Source organism: Armigeres subalbatus, chromosome 2, assembly GCF_024139115.2.
Source record: "Armigeres subalbatus isolate Guangzhou_Male chromosome 2, GZ_Asu_2, whole genome shotgun sequence".
Taxonomy (NCBI): domain Eukaryota; kingdom Metazoa; phylum Arthropoda; class Insecta; order Diptera; family Culicidae; genus Armigeres; species Armigeres subalbatus.
Genome location: NC_085140.1, coordinates 83098829 through 83117943, shown reverse-complemented (window position 1 = coordinate 83117943; position 19115 = coordinate 83098829). Strand labels below are relative to the sequence as shown.

Below are 19115 nucleotides of genomic sequence, written 5' to 3'. Positions count from 1 at the left end.
AAATTAAATCCAAATGCAGTGCAAATCTAAAACCAATCCAAATCCAAACTAAATCTTATTAAAATTCAAATCTAATCCAAATTCAAATCCAAAAAAAACATATCCCACCTAAATCCAATCCAAATCTAATCCAAATCCAATCCAAATCCAATCCAAATTCAATCCAAATCCAATCTGAATGTAATACAAATCCCATTCAAATCCAATCAGATTCCAATTCAAATTCAAATTCAAAAAGCTTCAGTAATTTACTCAAGCAGCTCTAGTGAGCTTTTCAAAATGCTTCCTTATATGATCCCATCTAAATGCAACACAATCCAAATGCAATCCAAACGAAACTCAATCGAAATCTAATCCAATTCCATACCAAATCTAATTAGTATTCCAATCTTAATTCAATCCTAATTCAGTCGAAATCCAAATGAAATAAAATCAAAATCCAATCCAAATTCAGTTCAAATCAAATCCAATCCAAACCTAATTTAAATGCAATCAAAATCCAATCCAAAATTAATCCAAATACAATCCAAATCCAATCTGAATCAAATCCAATAGAAATCATATCCAATCCAAACCTAATTCAAATGGAATCAAAATCCAATCTAAATTCAACTAATTTCCATCCAAAACGAATCAATTCAAAATACAATCTAAACCCAAGTCGAATCCAATCAAAATCTAATCAGAACCACCCAAATTTCATGCTAAACAAAACATAACCCAATAGAAGTTTATCCAAAATTTAATCCAAATCCAGTTCAAGTTTGTCCCAAATTTAACCCAAACCCCACCCACATTAACCCACCCATTTCCAATACAAAACGAAAATCTAATTGAAATCCAAAACAAGTTCATTCCAAATCAAAACTAAATCCAATCGAAATCTATCCAAAATTCAAGTCTAATATAAACCCAATCCTCATCCAACCCGAAACCAACCAAAATCCAATCCAAACCTAATCTTAATCCAATGCAACTCCAAGGCAAATACAAGCAGCATCCAATCCAAATCCAGCCCAAATCCAACCGAAAACTAAAGGTAATCTAAACCCAAGCCAAACCAAATCCAAATCTAATCCGAATCCAATCGAAATCCAAATTCAATCTAAATTTCATCCAAATCTAAATCTTATCCAAATTCAACCCAAATCAAAACTCAATTTAAATCCAAATCGAACCCAAATCCAAATCAAATTCAATTCAAATCCAATTCAAATCCCTTCCAAATCCAATCAGAATCCAACTCAAATCCAATTCCAATCCAATTTAATCTAAAACGAGTTAAATACAGTGAACTCTCTCTAACTCAATGTTCTGGAACACGATATTTTCTCTTGCTCGATGAAATTCAAAGTCTCTTGAGTTTTGCATACTGCGCTACTTCCGTAAGTCGATATCTCCCTTACTCGATATTCTCTAAGTCAAAGTAATTTCTCAAAGCATTTTCGCCTCGCTAACTCGATGTTGTCAGAATTAGTTCACATGCACAATATATACGATGTCGGACCATTTGGCCGAATGCCGTTTGGTCGAATGCCGCTTGGCCGAAAAGTTTAAAAAAAAAGACTTGTATTGTGACTAATAAATAGTACGATTTTACACGAAATGTGCAGCGAGAAGTGAGGAATGAGACATTTCGTACATCTCATAATAGAAAACAGGAAGCGAATAGTGATAAGTGAAAAATGGGAAGTGCGAACTGAGAAATTTGAGAAGTGAGAAGTGAAAAGTGAGAAGTGAATAGTGAAAAGTAAGAAGTGAGAAGCGACAAATTCGAAGTGAGAAGTGTGAAGTGCACCATGAAAAATGAAACATAAAGTGAAAAGTTAGAAGTAAGAAATTTGAGAAGTGAGAAGTAAAAAATGAGAAGTGAAAAGTAAGAAGTTAGAAGCGATAAGTAAGAAGTAAGAAGTGTGAGAAGTGAGAAGTTAAAGGTAAAAAGAGAGAAGTGACAAAATCGAAGTGTGAATTATGAAGTGAGATGTAAGAACAGAAAAGTGAGAAAAGAAAAGTGAAAAGTAAATGGTGAGAAGTAAGAAGAAAGAAATGTGAAGTGAGAAGTAAAAATTGAGAAGTGAAAAGTAAGAGGTCAGAAGTTAGGAGTGAAAAGTGAGAAGGTAAAAGTGAGAAATGCGAAGTGAGTGAAGTGAGAACTGAGAAGTAAGAGGACCAAGTAGTGAGAATCAAAAATGTGAAAATTAGAATTTTTTAACTTAGTTTTTAATTTAATTTCTTCTCATTATTCCTTATCAGGGAATCAATATTCGAGCAACGCCTAACAATATACCCTTTGTCGTCAACAGAGTTTGTTACTGGCAAACGCACCTCACAACAAGCCTTTGTCCGAACCCAAACACAATATGACAAGAATCATTTGGCTTGCATGCTCTGATATTTCCGAAAATACGATGCTACATTTGTAATCATAGTTAGATTCTCGAATATTTCCATAAAAGCAGAATCTATGTTAGCATAAAACCGTGATTTGCTGTAAAGATAATGCAAAATAACGGGATGAAAAGTTAGCAACAAAATTGTCTTCTTTTTTGTTGCTGACAAAAAAAATCGGATCTTTGTCATTATTATCTCCGACAAAAACAAAGCTTTGTCGTTTGTTCTCTTTTATCGCTTGTTTCGTATGCGCATCCAAGAAAAATTGATTCCTTATTCCTTGTCCTTCCTTCCTGCTTTCCTTGAGAAATCAGAAGTGAAAAATTTGTGAAGTGAGGAATGAAAGGTGAAAAAAGAAAGATAAAAATTGAGAAGATAAAAGTGAGAAGTGCTGACTTCAAACATTTTATTTTTCACTTCTCAATTCTCACTTTTCACTATTCAATTCAAACATCTCACTCCCCACTGACTAAGGAAATCAATTTTAACTATTCGGCAAAACGGCATTCGGCCAAATGACATTCTGTCAAATGACCCTAAACCATATTTCTACATCTTATCAAAAGTGTTTGATACTTTGGAAGAAAATTATAAATGTGCTCTCTATCCCGATACCTCCCTAACTCGATGATCCCTTCAATATCGAGTAAGGAAGAGTTCACTACATTTCAAATTTTATCCAAATACGATACAAATCTAATCCAATCCTATGCAATCTAAATCCAATCCTGTTTCAAACCAGATCCAATCGTATCTCAAAAAGCAACAGTAAGCTGTTCAATGAGCCTCAGTAAGTTACTCAGACAGTTACTCTAGCGGACAGAATTTTTGAAAGAATGCTTCGGAAATTATTTAAAGATAGTTTATCAAGTAGCTTCAGAAAACCACTCGAGAAGCTTTAGAAGGAAACATCGAAAAGTTTTTAAAAAGCATCATAAAAATCCTTGAGAAGGTTTAGGAAGCTTTGCAAAAACTACCAAGAAGTTATTTTACAAACTTTGGAAATCTTGGAAAATTGGAAAATTCAGAAGAATTATCAAAAAACTTCCAAAATGTTCTCGATGAGTTCTTCTAAACGAAGCAGCAATTAGCTACTTAAGAAGCCACACAAAGGTTCTTGAGAAGTTTCATAAAATTTCTAAAGTAAGTTTTGGAAGCTTTTTGAGTTAGGCTATTTAGCTTCTCAATAAGGTAAAGAGAGATTCTCAAGAAGCTGCCAAAACATCTCAAAAAAGCTTCTCAACTTTTTGCTTAATCTTCAATACCAAAAATATCTGAAATATTTCTAAGAAGTTTCAGAAAGCTTCTCAAGAAACTTTAAAAAACTTTTCCCGGAAACTTTTCAATAAGCTCCAGAAACTTTTCAAGAAGATTTAAAAAGTTTTTCAAGAAATTTCTGATAGTTGCTCAAGAAGATACAGGAAGCATTAGGAAGGCCTTAGAATGCTTCACAAGAAGCACCACAAAAACTTTAGAAGAAGTTTCTGTATGATGCTGGAGAGCTTCAGAAATCATCTTAAGGTGATTATACAATCAGGCCGGTAGTGAATTTCAAATTCATTACATGTTTTTCTACCCCCATTTCCCAAAGCCCAAATCTGACATAATAGTTATCGTACAGTGCTGGCAGCAGGGACTATGTCCAAGGGCTTGACGATCCCTCCCCAGGCCATCTGCGAGTTGTGGGGCTTGCCTAGGATGTGGTGGGGTTTGACAGTGGGCCCTGTTAAACCTCTATAAAAAGCTGCATGTATCCGCAAGTAGGCCCCACCAAAGCGACCGTGTGCCGCTCAAAGCGCACAAGCCCAAGTCCTGGTGTTAGGTGGGACGCTAAACAGCCCTGACACGACGGCCCTCCGACGAGACAGGAGGTTTGCGCTGGCCCAATAAGCCGCCTAGAAAACCAATCATTACGAACAATATAAGAGATAATGCGACTCGATATAATCGGCAAAGACCTAGGCGACGAATACAGGATCACGATTGGAAGCTTGGAACATGGAATTGCAAGTCGCTAGGTTTCGCAGGTTGCGACAGGATGATCTACGATGAATTACATCCCCGCAACTTTGACGTCGTGGCGCTGCAGGAGATTTGCTGGACAGGACAGAAAGTGTGGAAAAGCGGGCATCGAGCGGCTACCTTCTACCAAAGCTGTGGCACCACCAACGAGCTGGGAACCGGCTTCATAGTGCTGGGTAAGATGCGCCAACGCGTGATTGGGTGGCAGCCAATCAACGCAAGGATGTGCAAGCTGAGGATTAAAGGCCGTTTCTTCAACTATAGCATCATCAACGTGCACTGCCCACACGAAGGGAGACCCGACGACGAGAAAGAAGCGTTCTACGCACAGCTGGAGCAGACATACGATGGATGCCCACTGCGGGACGTTAAAATCGTCATCGGTGACATGAACGCACAGGTAGGAAGGGAGGAAATGTATAGACCGGTCATCGGACCGGATAGTCTGCACACCGTATCGAATGACAACGGCCAACGATGCATAAACTTCGCAGCCTCCCGCGGAATGGTAGTCCGAAGCACCTTCTTTCCCCGCAAAAATATCCACAAGGCCACATGGAGATCACCTAACCAAGAAACGGAAAACCAAATCGACCACGTTCTAATCGACGGTAAATTCTTCTCCGGCATCACGAACGTCCGCACTTACCGCAGTGCGAATATTGAATCCGACCACTACCTCGTTGCAGTATGCCTGCGCTCAAAACTCTCGACGGTGTACAACACGCGTCGAAGTCGGACGCCGCGGCTTAACATTGGGCGGCTACAAGATGGTAGACTAGCCCAAGAATACGCGCAGCAGCTGGAAGTGGCACTTCCAACGGAAGAGCAGCTAGGCGCAGCGTCTCTTGAAGATGGCTGGAGAGATATTCGATCCGCCATTGGTAGCACCGCAACCGCTGCACTTGGATCGGAGAAACGACTGGTATGACGGCGAATGTGAGCAGTTAGTGGAAGAGAAGAATGCAGCATGGGCGAGATTGCTGCAACACCGCACGAGGGCGAACGAGGCACGATATAAACAGGCGCGGAACAGACAAAACTCGATTTTCCGGAGGAAAAAGCGCCAGCAGGAAGATCGAGACCGTGAAGAAACGGAGCAACTGTACCGCGCTAATAACACACGAAAGTTCTATGAGAAGTTAAACCGTTCACGTAAGGGCCACGTGCCACAGCCTGATATGTGTAAGGACATAAACGGGAACCTTCTTACGAACGAGCGTGAGGTGATCCAAAGGTGGCGGCAGCACTACGAAGAACACCTGAATGGCGATGTGGCAGACGAAGATGGCGGTATGGTGATGGACCTGGGAGAACGCGCGCAGGACATAATTCTACCGGCTCCGGATCTCCAGGAAATCCAGGAGGAGATTGGCCGGCTGAAGAACAACAAAGCCCCTGGGGTTGACCAACTACCAGGAGAGCTATTTAAACACGGTGGTGAGGCACTGGCTAGAGCGCTGCACTGGGTCATTACCAAGATTTGGGTGGAGGAAGTTTTCCGCAGGAGTGGATGGAAGGTGTTGTGTGTCCCATCTACAAAAAGGGCGATAAGCTGGATTGTAGCAACTACCGCGCAATCACATTGCTGAACGCCGCCTACAAGGTACTCTCCCAAATTTTATGCCGTCGACTAGCACCAACTGCAAGGGAGTTCGTGGCGGGTTTTATGGGCGAACGCTCCACCACGGACCAGGTGTTCGCCATTCGCCAAGTACTGCAGAAATGCCGCGAATACAACGTGCCCACACATCATCTATTCATCGACTTCAAAGCCGCATATGATACAATCGATCGGGACCAGCTATGGCAGCTAATGCACGAACACGGTTTTCCGGATAAACTGACACGGTTGATCAAAGCGACGATGGATCGGGTGATGTGCGTAGTTCGAGTTTCAGGGGCATTCTCGAGTCCCTTCGAAACCCGCAGAGGGTTACGGCAAGGTGATGGTCTTTCATGTTTGCTATTCAACATCGCTTTGGAAGGTAATACGAAGAGCAGGGATTAACACGAGTGGTACAATTTTCAATAAGTCCGTCCAGCTATTTGGTTTCGCTGACGACATAGATATTATGGCACGTAACTTTGAGAAGATGGAGGAAGCCTACATCAGACTGAAGAGGGAAGCTAAGCGGATCGGACTAGTCATCAACACGTCGAAGACGAAGTACATGATAGGAAGAGGTTCAAGAGAAGACAATGTGAGCCACCCACCGCGAGTTTGCATCGGTGGTGACGAAATCGAGGTGGTAGAAGAATTTGTGTACTTGGGCTCACTGGTAACTGCCGAAAATGACACCAGCAGAGAAATTCGGAGACGCATAGTGGCTGGAAATCGTACGTACTTTGGACTCCGCAAGACGCTCCGATCGTATAGAGTTCGCCGCCGTACCAAACTGACAATCTACAAAACGCTAATTAGACCGGTAGTCCTTTACGGACACGAGACCTGGACGATGCTCGTGGAGGACCAACGCGCACTTGGAGTTTTCGAAAGGAAAGTGCTGCGTACCATCTATGGTGGGGTGCAGATGGCGGACGGTACGTGGAGGAGGCGAATGAACCACGAATTGCATCAGCTGTTGGGAGAACCATCCATCGTTCACACCGCGAAAATCGGACGACTGCGATGGGCCGGGCACGTAGCCAGAATGTCGGACAGTAACCCGGTGAAAATGGTTCTCGACAACGATCCGACGGGCACAAGAAGGCGAGGTGCGCAGCGGGCAAGGTGGATCGATCAGGTGGAAGATGACTTGCGGACCCTCCGTAGACTGCGTGGTTGGCGACGTATAGCCATGGACCGAGCCGAAGAAAAAATGCTGCAAAAACACGTGGCTTCCAAGATGGCCAAATTGTGGCTTTGTTGTATAATCACCTTAAGAAGCCCAAGAAAGCTCTCAAGAAGTTTAAGAAAGTTTCTCAAGCTAAGAACATGCAATTTCCCATCAACAATTGAGTGTTTTCCATAAAACAAAAATAAATTAGCACTTTTAAAAGCAAAAATTGCAATTATAAGAAAATGTTTTTCCATCCAGAAATCAAAATGTTCTTTTAAAAAAATACAAAATTTCCTTAAATAAATGAATAGTAGCAATGAACAATTACAACATTTTCCACAAGTTTTTTCCCATTTAAAAAAAATGCAAGAATTTTAGTAAAAAGATAGCTCTTCCTAAGGAGCTTAAGAGAGCTCATTAAGGTCTGAGGGAAGGGTTTTCCGTAAAAAACCTCATGATAGCTCTCTTTGAGAGAAAAAATCGCACGATTTAACCCGCCAGAATGAAGCTATCAGTGTCGCCAAAATTATTTCATCATTATTCAGTTTACAATTGAATCATTTGTTTGAGAAACTGCATAAGTCCATTTTACACTATTTCGAGAAAACAACAAAAAACTGTTGTTGTCACCGAATCTTTCGATTTCTTCGATACAGATCAATAGTTTTTGGCAAAACTTAACACCCTGGGGCACTTTCAGTGCAAAAAATGTAAGCAGTACTCCACAATTGCTCTTCAAAGTACGTGGACATATGTAGTTTCTCAAACAAACGAAAAAAATTTCATACATTCCTGAACAAAAATTTTTTTTTCGTATTTTTTGCCACAATACGTATTTTTGGACGAGGATTCAGAATATATAAAAATCTCATTTTGGCCAAAAATGTTACATATGCAGTTTCTCAAACAAACGGTTCAATTGCTTGAGAAATTGCCGTAAACAGAGAACAAAAGGAATTGGCAACAATGGGGAAGAAACTGATCACTCGTGCAGAAAGAAAAATAGCAGCGTCGACCAATCACGGATTGGGGAGATCAAAATAAACAAACACCAGCTGATTTAGGAATACGAAAACATGTGCGTTTTCTGAAACAACGTTGGAAAATATCATAAAAAGATTTATTGTATGAAGGTTATAAATAGGCAGGATTCGAGTGATGATCGTGGTGTTGATGAAGAAAGGATGCGAAATACAAAAAACAAATGAGACAAATAAGACTGGTGGAATATCCCAACAAACAATGGAAGCAGATAGAGTGCTTATTCAACCAAACATAATCGTTTTCAGCTAAAACAACTAGCTTAATCAGCTTATAATGTTTGTTGGGATCCGGAAGAATTCCTGAAGAAATATTCAGAGGAATTGCTGGAGAAATGCCCGGAGGAACTCCTGGAGGAATATCCAAATTAATTCTTGGACGAATATCCGGAGGATTCACTGGAGAAACATCCGAAGTAATATTTAGAGGAATATTCAGAGGAGCTCCTTAAGGAACATTCTGACGAATTTTTGGAGGTAAATCCTGTGAAATTCCTGTAGGAATATCTAGAAGAAATATCTGGGAAGATTCCCGGACAAATTCCAGAGAAATTCCATGAGGAATATCTGGAGAAATATCCGGACGAACTCCTTGAGGAATAACCGGAGGAATATCCAGAGGAATTCCCGAAAGAATATCCAGAAAAATTCATAGAGGAATATCCGGAGGAGTTCTTGTAGGAATATCTGGACGATTTCCTGAAGGAATTACCGAAGTAATGTTTGGAGGAATTCCTGGTGGAATATTCGGAATAACTCCTTATAAGGAATATCCGGAGAAATTCCTTGTTGAATGCCTGGAGCAATATCCGGAAAACCCGATGCTCAGGAAGTTTCAAAAACTTGTCACGTACCTCTGCAAAGCATTTCAAGAAACTCCAAAAAGCAACTAGTATCAAGAGCTTCACAAGTAGTTTGAAAACACTATTGATGAAGTCCTCATAAGCTTCTCATGAATCTATTAAAAACTTATCAGAGCCAGTTGTGCTAACAAGGGTAGAAAGGCTTCTCAAGGAATAAAGGACATTTTCAAAACGCGTTAGTACTTTTTAGGATTTTGAAATTTTGTCAATATTAACCTAATTTCTTTGTTTCGATAGATCCTGAGCAATACATTTGTCTTTATTATATGAACAAGCTCTTGTTCTTGTATTAAGGAAAGCGAACGTAACCGTGAAGCAATTCTCACTATCTAAGTCTCACTTGATTACTATTAGCAATCGGTGCTTTGCTCAAGTTTGTCACGTCGAAAAATGATATCACCTCATGCACCAGGAAAAGGTCTTTCCTAGGTCATTTTCAATGTAGTTGTTGAGGTTCACCAAACCGGTATCGACAGTGCGCCGTTGACGCTGATTCGCTAATTACCGGCATCCGAATGTAGATCACGCGGTTTTCACATTTTTCAATTCCGACAACACCATTTATCTATATTTGCCTATTGACATTATTCATTTAATCGTTGAAACTGACGACCGGGCTGACACCGTGCATCACGAGTTGGGGCAAATTTCGCACGACGACACGACGCGACGTTTGCATCCAATGACGGATGCATCTCCACAGCAAGCCTCGGACGGACAAGGACTAATCAAATCCATTTTGCCACTCATGCATTAGCGTGTCAACTGCAGCGGGACGTGGACTCGCCGTGTTTGAGCAAGCAGCAAGCAATTCCGTTCAAGTGGGCTTTCGGTGGAATCGATATCTACCGCTCTGCCACAGCTCGGTGATAATCACTCTGACACGTTGTTGTTCTCACAGTTGGACACGGGATTGACATCGATGATGTGACAGGTATTTCGGGTTTATTTGTGCAAGCTTACGGTGTTGTTTGTGTCATGTTAGAAAAAGTGTTTATTTTTGTGAATTGAACGATAACCTTGATTCAATTTTAGCCATGTTATGGAGAGATTGGAATTATTTGAACTATGCTGAAGTTTCTCAAAAGTTTAATGACGAGAAGAGAAGACAATAACAACTTGTTCAGCAACATTAGAGGGATTCTACGGGATTCTGTATGATGGTTTTGTTTCGGCTATTCGAATTGTAAAGCCACATTATAACTAATGCTAACTTTCATATTTTCCATCTACTTGCAGAAACTCCGACTCCGCATCGAACTACGTGGACCGGGTGCGCATCCGTGACTCGTCCAGCTCATTCGGTGGACCGGGCCGAGGATCCGGGTGGCGTCAAAAGTCCCTCTCGAATATAGATCTTCCAACGAGCTATCGGGGCATTGCCGGTGGAGTGGCCGGTACTGGTGGCCTGGTTGGTGCTGGTCAGTTTCGCTACCGCGACTATGACTCAGGACTGTACGATCTATATTCGCGCATAGACAGCCGCCGGGAGGAGTACGATGATCTCTACGGCGTGAATCCAAAGGCGTCCCGTGCAGCAAGCAACGCCAGCAGCAGCAAACAGCGACAGCAGCAGAAGCAACGCGATCAACAGGACCACCGCGAGCAGCAAGGTCAGGACAAAGATCAACAACAGCAGCGACAGAAGCATCACCACCACCATCACCATCGGCATCAGGAGTTCTACAGCGCAGAAGGCAACGACGCTTGCAGCTTGCGAAGAACCCGTAGCCTGGCGGTGATCCGCGAGGAAACCTACAACGATCTACATCTGCACGGACGTGGCGCACGGCGATCACAACTCATCCCGAGGGCAAAACTCATCGACCGCAACTTTTTTAAAGACAGGTGACTCACTTTTATCTCCCTTATTCTCTGAACACTATAACCGGAATTCACTATTTACAGATACAACTTTATCTACGACGACGGCGAAGCATCGGAGCCAGCCGAAAACGACACTCACTACACTCTAGCGCGGAGATTTTCCGCAGCCCAAGGCCAACCGCCGTTCCCTTGGCATACAGACAAAAGCGACTTGGACAGCATAGACTCGTCGATCTTCAAACATTCCCTCCATCAACAGAGTAGCTTCGAGGGCAGCCGTCACAACTCGATTCGCAGTGGAGACTCATCCAAGTTTGTCTCGAAGGTCGAAGTTCACAGCGAATACAGCGGAGCATCCAAGTCGGAAACGGGCATCGAAGCGGACCTCAAACATCTGGACGATATTTCACTGAGAGAGGAACCTCCGAGACCTCCAAGCAAGACATCTACACTAGAAACGCTCAAGAACCGCTACCCGCGAGAGGGTAAATTCACCGTCAAGGAGGAAGAGGAAAGCGGTATAACAATCATCGAAATCAAAGACAGTCAGGTGTCGGCCAAGAGCTCCAGCGTTATTTCATACGACTCCATCTATCTGTCATCGGAAAGCGACGATAAAGAAGTTCTCGACGAGTTACTTCCCGAAGTTCACCTCACCGAAGACAACGACCTGATCGACATCAAGATCGAAGACTATGACGATCTGTTCAAGGAAACGGATCTAGAGAAAGCAGAAAGCACCATCGATACCCTGTACGGACAGGTCACCAAACCCAAGCCAAAGATTGTTGCAGTAGAACCAAAGATTCAACCAAACGATTCCCTCAAGCGCTACATCAAAAACACTAGTCGCGGCACAATCGAACGCCTGTCGATCATCTCAAATCTCAAACTCCGCCAGGAGTTCGCCATCAAGGAGAGACCTCTGGTAGACAGCGATCACCAATACAACTCGCTACCGGACGCAGCTGACGTTTGCAAGATCCTGCGGAATTCGGAGCGAATCGACGCCAAACTACGGCGAATCTGCGACAACGACCACTCTGGAAGGTCAACTCGTACCGACAGTGATCACTACGATTCGCTGCCACGATTGGATAAATCCAACCTCAATCTAACGCAGAACACTTCAGACGAAGACGGTTCGTTGGAAGAATCCGACAAAGGGGCCCCTTCCATCGAAGTTGTTGAAACTCCAACCAGGGAGGTGCTTAGTCACGCATCATCAAAGGTTTACCTGAAGGATTTTGGACTGGAGTTGGATTACGAAAACTCGGTAGTGACCAACAGCGATCAGGACAGTGACATAACGATCGTAGCGCCACAGGATAGTCCAACCATTCCGGCGATCACGGTTACTCCGGCAATTGTTGTAACTCCAGCTGAGAAGACATCTGCGAAGAAAAACGACCAGGTTATCTATTCGACTTTTGCGAGCACTGTCGGAAAACAGACCACCAATCGGATCAATTTTGAGAGTAAGGAAAAGCCGAAGCCGCAAGCGGAGGCGATCGCAGAAGTTAAAACTAAACTAAAACCTATTCCGGTGGTGGTAGATCCTACACCGAAAATTCCCGTGGCGTTAGCTCCCACAGTTAAACTTGGCGGGAAGAAAGTTATTGTTGATGAGGTAGCCGCCAGAGCGGCGAAGCGGGAGAAGGAAATCGAGAAAGCAGTTAAAGCAGAAGACAAGCACAATACGGTTGTGAAGAAACCGATACCAAAGAAGCATTCGGAAGCTCCAGTCAAGAAGGAAGAATCCAAACCCGAACCGATTCCGATTGTAAATAGCAAACCACCGGATCCGAAACCTCCGGAACCCAAGGAGGGTAGCCCCAAGGTCGATCATTCCAGTTTGTTTAAGGATACGAATCCGTTCAAAGAACAGGCTCGCCGAGAAGTCAAGAATCGGGTGGTAGACCGACCGCTCTTCAAAGGCGTTCGTCGTTTCAACTCAACGGAAAATATCTACACCTCGGCACCGATCATAGTGACGAAAACCTTCAACAACTTCATCAAAACTAATGAAGTGAAGACCAAATCGTTTGATTCGTTGATCGTTGAAAGCAATAACGAGAAGAAACAAGAACAAAGGAAGATGCCTCGACCACAGGTGATTCAGATAGTGGATTCCAAGCAGACTGGAAGACAAGAAACAGAAACACTTCGCAAGGGAGCACACGATGGGCAGAAGGTGCAGAAGGAGTTCCTGCACAAGGTGGATTCGGTAAGAAGCTATTGGTCCAAAATGATGGACGAAGCCGACGCCAGAGAAGAACAAGAAACAGAAGACCAAGTGGATTCGGGGAGTTTTCCAGAGTCAAAAAACGAGCAGGTGGTGCAGCCAGCAAAAGCCGATGAGAAATCCGGGAGTTCTGGTTCAACGGAACAACAGAAACCAATGCAGATGTCACAGCAGCAACCAAAAAAGTCCACATCGCGACAGAACTCCTCCCGGAACAAGTACTCCACCTACCAGATCGACGAAGGAGCTGAACTTCAGAGCTTTAGTCCAACGGTGGAGATCATTGAGCTCGACGGACAGAAGCAGGCTGCACTGGTGAAACCGAAGAATTCGCACAACTTGGACTTTGACCACGTGCGCTACAAGGTCATGAAATCGGAAATGTTTCAAAAAAACTTGCTGGTGAACCATCGAAAAGCGGCTCAATTCGATGGTTTGATGCAGTACCTACAAGATTACAGCTTTCAGGAGTTGCTCGCGCACAATAACGTTGTAATCATTGAGCCGGTCCGCACCAAGATCGAGAAGATCTCCGACAAACCACCGCAGTCCAGCACTACGACCTGTCGGATCACAACGGGAGCGTTGTCCAACAATGGCTCCGGAGAAAACCCCAAGCGAGGTCCGGGGCTGAAGAAACATTTTTTCTATCACCCGATCAGAGTGAACAAGGAACTGCTGGATGAAGAGTTGCCCAGCCCTGATACGGTGCGAAACGTGCGGAAGTTGTTTGAAGGAACTTTGCGACTTGGAACGACGGCCAAGCAAGCCTACGAAGACGCCAAGACCAGTGGGGGTAAGTTTCTTTTGAATGACATTGATACGGCAAGCTAATGAAATTGTAGTTTCTCATGCAGCTATTCGCAAATGGGACTCGGCCAGCCTATCCAGCGGAGTATCGAGCGGAGACTTGAGCTCACCGTGCGAGTGCGGTGAAAACGAGATGGACGGAGACTCCGGCGATGAGAACTTGATTGGCGACGACGAGTTGGAGTCGCACTATGTCAGTCAGGACGTGCTGGAGAAGATACGGGAGTGTGGTTCTACGGTGACGTACTACGGTGGTCGGGTGGTGGATAAGAAGAGTGAGCACATGAACACGATGACCAAAGCCATCATGAAGGAGATTCGTGGTCTCGAACGGAAAACCTGTCAGGTTTGCCAACCCCATGGATGCCGACAAATGATCGACCAGCGCCGCGGTAGTCAAAACGCTAAGCTGGACGGATTAGGTACTGTAGAAGCGTCTGGATGTCTGCTGGATTGGCAAGCTGGTAGTTGTTGAATACGTTCTTGCGTGACATTCTTGATAGGTAGATGTAGGTAATTGCGAGTATGAGTGTTGTATAGCCACAGCCACCGAACATAGCTCATAGCGCACCGAATCACGATCAAAATGGAAGGTAAATCGAGTTCCCGCACAACTGTATCCGTAGGTTTAGTTTATGTAAATAACCGGCGGCTATGGGAACAGGCAAGATTGGAAAAAAAAGATCATCATCAATCTGCGCTTTCTATCTAAAGGTCATCGCAAATATACGTATAACCATACCATGCTTACCATTCCATGCTTCTGACGCACTCTTTCATTCATAATCATAAGCAAGCGATCCTAATTAAATCCATTTCGACTTTCAGGCGTGAAATTCAAACTAGTGAAATCCAATAGCTGTAGCAGTCGCCTGGAACTTGCAGGAACTGGCAAAACTCCGCCAGACCTTATGAAGAACCATCGCAACCACTCCAGTAATAGCAATAGCAGTAGCATCATATCCGGACGACCCAAACTCCCCAAGCCAAGTTCCGTTGCGATCACGGACAGTAATAACAATAATCACAACGACCTTCCGACTCTGAGAGATCTTCCGACCGTAGAAGAGCCTGAAGAATCCGTGCGTGATCTTGTCAGTCGACTAGAAAACAACAACACCCTCAATTCCCGCAACAAGCCCCGAATCATCGAATCCAAATGTATCGAAAAGGTAGATGAAAGCAAAGTGGAACCGACTATCACGATCAACAGTCAGGCCATAGAGTTGCCTGCAGTCAAAGCAAATCCACAACCAATCGACGAACCTTCCACGGTAACCGTCAACAATCACATCACTGTTCCCAATCAGTTGATTATTCCAGCGCTGCTCATAGATCAACAGAAAGCCTCACCCAAAACCCAGCCCAACCAATCAACCGCTGATCGACCTCCGAAGGTTTGCCGAAACAAGAACGTCGACCTGGCGTTTGCGGCAACGATCACAAAAGCAAGCAACAAACCAGCCAAGGAGAAGGAGAATCACGCGCGCAAGTCTTCGCTCGTCAACAGCACCTCCGTCGACACGTTGGACTCCCTAGAAACCATTCCGCCATCCAATGCGCCCAAAATGGTGACATTCAAAGACGACGAGAACAACAACAACAACAGGAACGGCGAAGTCGAAGAGCAGGAGAATCTGAAACCGAGCGTGATTGCCGAGCAGCGCAAGTCGGACGAGCTTACGTCGCCGAAGCTGGTCAACTGGAGCTCGCTCGGAAAATTCGACGAACGGCAGTACTTCGCCAATGATAAGCGGCTGATCGAGAAGCGCAAGTACGACGAGATGGAGTTTGAAGAGTTCGAGGTGTTGGATCCGAACGCTACGGTTACGGGCGGCAACAAGAGTCAACAGAAGGAGAAGGAGGCACTGTTGCAGCAGCAGCAACAACAACTGGAGCAAGCGGATGCGGAACAGCAGAGTGATTGCTTCGACAGTTTGAACAGTGGAAAGTGAAGGGGTTGCGTAGGAAGGGGGCGGAGGGATTGGGACACGTGCGCATTGCGTCGGGAGATCGATTCATGTGAGTTCGGTATTTATATCTGTTAACGAATAATCAAGCTAGAGAGTATTATATTGTGTACTTATTATCTGTAGAATGGAATACATATATGTAACTGTTAGTCAAGCGAGGGTGTTTATTCATTGATTTGATGACATGTTCCAAGATCCGGGTTGTTGTAAACGTGTTCGTCTTTATATAAACAAATGGGACAATTATGGATATTTTTATATTATTAATTACTGTGCATGGATTTAAATCAATTTCGAGTTCGTTATTGACATGTCTTAAAATTATTTACAAGCAATTGATTTTCAATTAGATCAAGATATTCCAGTCAAATAATTACAGCTATTCATGGCAACGATTTTCAATCGTTTTCAATATCGCCAATTTTTCAGCTGAATAGTCAGATAGCGATCGTTTATTGTTCGGAACCCCTTCTGACCTACATTATCGAGCCAATTTCCACGAAGCAAATGGCTGAAAAACGTTATCCTTATTTTCCATCAGAGAATTCCCAATGAAGATAATTAATGGCCAGCAAACAGAAAACTCCTGCAGCTGCCCATTGAATGCCCGTCTTGTCCGAACGATTACAGTTCACAGTTCATCGAAATCCGCAGAAACGATTGCATACTCATTCAGCCCCACCACACCCAGGCATCATATTCCCGTTCCCATTTATCATTTACCTTCACTGACACTACTGCTACTGCTGGTTGTGGTGTTGCTGCTGCTACTGCTGCTACTACTGCTAAAATGCTGCTGCTGCTGATGTCCGGACGATGCGCTACTGGAACAATATCCTCTCGTTGCTATTCGATGCCATGGATCCTGCAAAAATGAAAAAACAGACAACAACGGAAAAAATCAGAAAAATATTTATTGGACATCGGCCAAACGTCGCGAGCTGAGCACCACAGCAAAGCATATCCACCCCCACCCTCGACCGGAAGCATTTTGCGGTGAAAAATTGATGCTGTAAAAATCCCATTTAATTACGGTTCCCATGTGTGTCACCGCCGTCGACATGTTTCGCTTTGTCGAATGAGCGAGTGGATTTTTCCTTCAAAATAATCACGGCACACAAAACCGGTAGAGCTCAATCTGCGGTGGCGCCTGGTGATGCTTTTACGATGCAACACTCGGAATTGGGTTGATTGTATGGTTAAGCTCAAATTAGGAAGGCGTTATAAAACGTTAGAAAAAACCTTTTGTATCCGAAAAAATCTAGAACAACGTGTAAATTTCGGCTTAGCTTAGGCAGACTATATTTACATCACTGTTTGATCTATCTTATAAAACATGAGGTTTGATACGTAAATAGCAGGTTTTCAGAACGGCTGTTATTTTGGCTTGTGCAAGAGAAAGCTTCGAGTTACAATTCGAATACAGTATGTTTTGCTTGTCAAGGCAAATGCACTACGAGGAACACCTAAAAAGCGTACCATTGGTACTTCGTGTAAAAATAGATCCCATCTCGCGATCCTTATCTACCTCCTCGTGGTGCTGGCCGGGATACGAGCAACTTTAGGGATCGGGTAATCGGGTAACCAACCCCGGTGGAAACGGCGGTACCCCGTTTGGCATAATGCCGTTTGGCATAATGCCGTTTGGCATAACGCCGTTTGGCATAATGGCCATTTGGCATAAGGGCCGTTTGGCATAATGACCATTTGGCATAATATGTATGCGGTGTCAAATTGAAGGCCATTTGGCATAAGGACCATTTGGCATAATTTGTATGCGGTGTCAAATTTAGGGCCGTTTGGCATAAAGGCCATTTGGCATAATTTATATACGGTTCCAAATCAATTGCCGTTTGCCACAATTCATATGCAAAAAGAAGGGTAAATTACAGAAAAAGTGAATAAAAGTTTTCCTATCAAGGCTTTCAAGAAATGGTCAGTTCAAAAATTCCATTGAAATAAACAAAGAACTGCTCGCGTTTCAAAGAAGGGTGAATTATAGGAAATGAAAATGATAAAGTATTGAAGTGAATAATCTTCAGCGGGATATAAAGTGAACCCTTCAAGAGACGATGTTCTATGACTCGATATCGAGTCATGGAAGCAAGTTATGCCATATTATAAAATATGTTATGGATTTCTGCGATGGTCCCTTGAAAAACCCTAGCAGCACATGTTAGATTACTGCAATTCATCTGTGGCCAGATTTGGTCACAAACAAGTTGCTGCACCATTTTTGGCTGACTTTTGTTGCTCGGGAAGCTTTTCAAGGGTTATATATCCCACTTCTCGATATTTCCCTGAGCCGATGGTCCCTTTATTATCGACTCATGGAGGATTGACTGTATCAACAATTATATGGTGTACCGTTTCGTGATGCACGTGTTTGCCTGTTATAAGGCAAAATGTGTTATTTTGCCTTCTATAACTGCTCGCATTTGCCCGGTATAAGCCCAAATGTGTTATTTTGCCTTCTTTGAATACTCGAATTTGCTCGTGTATTGCCAGCAAAACGATTCACTGCAAAATAATTATTTGCTCGTGTATTGGCAGCAAAACGATTCACTGCAAAATAATTTAACTGCGGAATGATACAAAACGCAGAATGGAATATTGCGCAATGGTAATGCTCGCAATATGGTACATCAATAAATGGATTACCGCGGAATGTTGTACCGCAAATTGTTGTATAATCTTTAGAGCTTTAAAGTCTACTTAGCATCATCGGAGTAATTCACCTCCGATGATGGTAAGTAGATTCCTGGGCAAATAATTTGGAACAGTATGTAAATTATGCCAAACGGCCCTCAATTTGACACCGCATACAAATTATGCCAAATGGTCGTTAAGCCAAACGGCCCTTATGCCAAATGGCCTTCAATTTGACACCGCATACATATTATGCCAAATGGCCATTATGCCAAACGGCCCTTATGCCAAATGGCCATTATGCCAAACGGCGTTATGCCAAACGGCATTATGCCATATGGCATTATGCCAAACGGGGTACCGCCGTGGAAACTATGGTCATATACTGACAGGGAAGGGAGTATTTCCTCCTCTCCGGAGGTGCAAATCTAATTTATTATTTATTTATTCAGACTAATGTCGAAGTGGCCTGTGCGGCACATAAGAGTCTTCTCCATTCGGTTTGGTCCATG

The 19115-nt window shown here is 43.4% G+C and overlaps 2 protein-coding genes across 13 annotated transcripts in view; one reads left to right on the top strand and one right to left on the bottom strand.

Annotated features, from left to right (window-relative positions):
* Positions 1 to 16103, top strand: part of LOC134215001 (protein javelin) — a gene marked incomplete at its 5' end in the record, with an annotated part of 201484 nt that extends 185381 nt beyond the window's left edge. The window contains 4 exons of the mRNA XM_062694267.1: positions 10339 to 10947; positions 11008 to 13967; positions 14029 to 14403; positions 14810 to 16103. Of these exons, the coding sequence (XP_062550251.1) occupies positions 10339 to 10947; positions 11008 to 13967; positions 14029 to 14403; positions 14810 to 15936 (5071 nt within the window). The remainder of the gene's footprint in view (positions 1 to 10338; positions 10948 to 11007; positions 13968 to 14028; positions 14404 to 14809) is intronic.
* The window catches only part of LOC134209544 (calcium uniporter protein, mitochondrial), a 567109-nt gene that overhangs the window by 349908 nt on the left and 198086 nt on the right, over positions 1 to 19115 (bottom strand). For all 12 annotated transcript variants that reach the window (XM_062685523.1, XM_062685524.1, XM_062685526.1 and 9 more), the window contains one exon: positions 16678 to 16819. In XM_062685523.1, coding sequence (XP_062541507.1) covers positions 16678 to 16819 — 142 coding nt within the window. The remainder of the gene's footprint in view (positions 1 to 16677; positions 16820 to 19115) is intronic.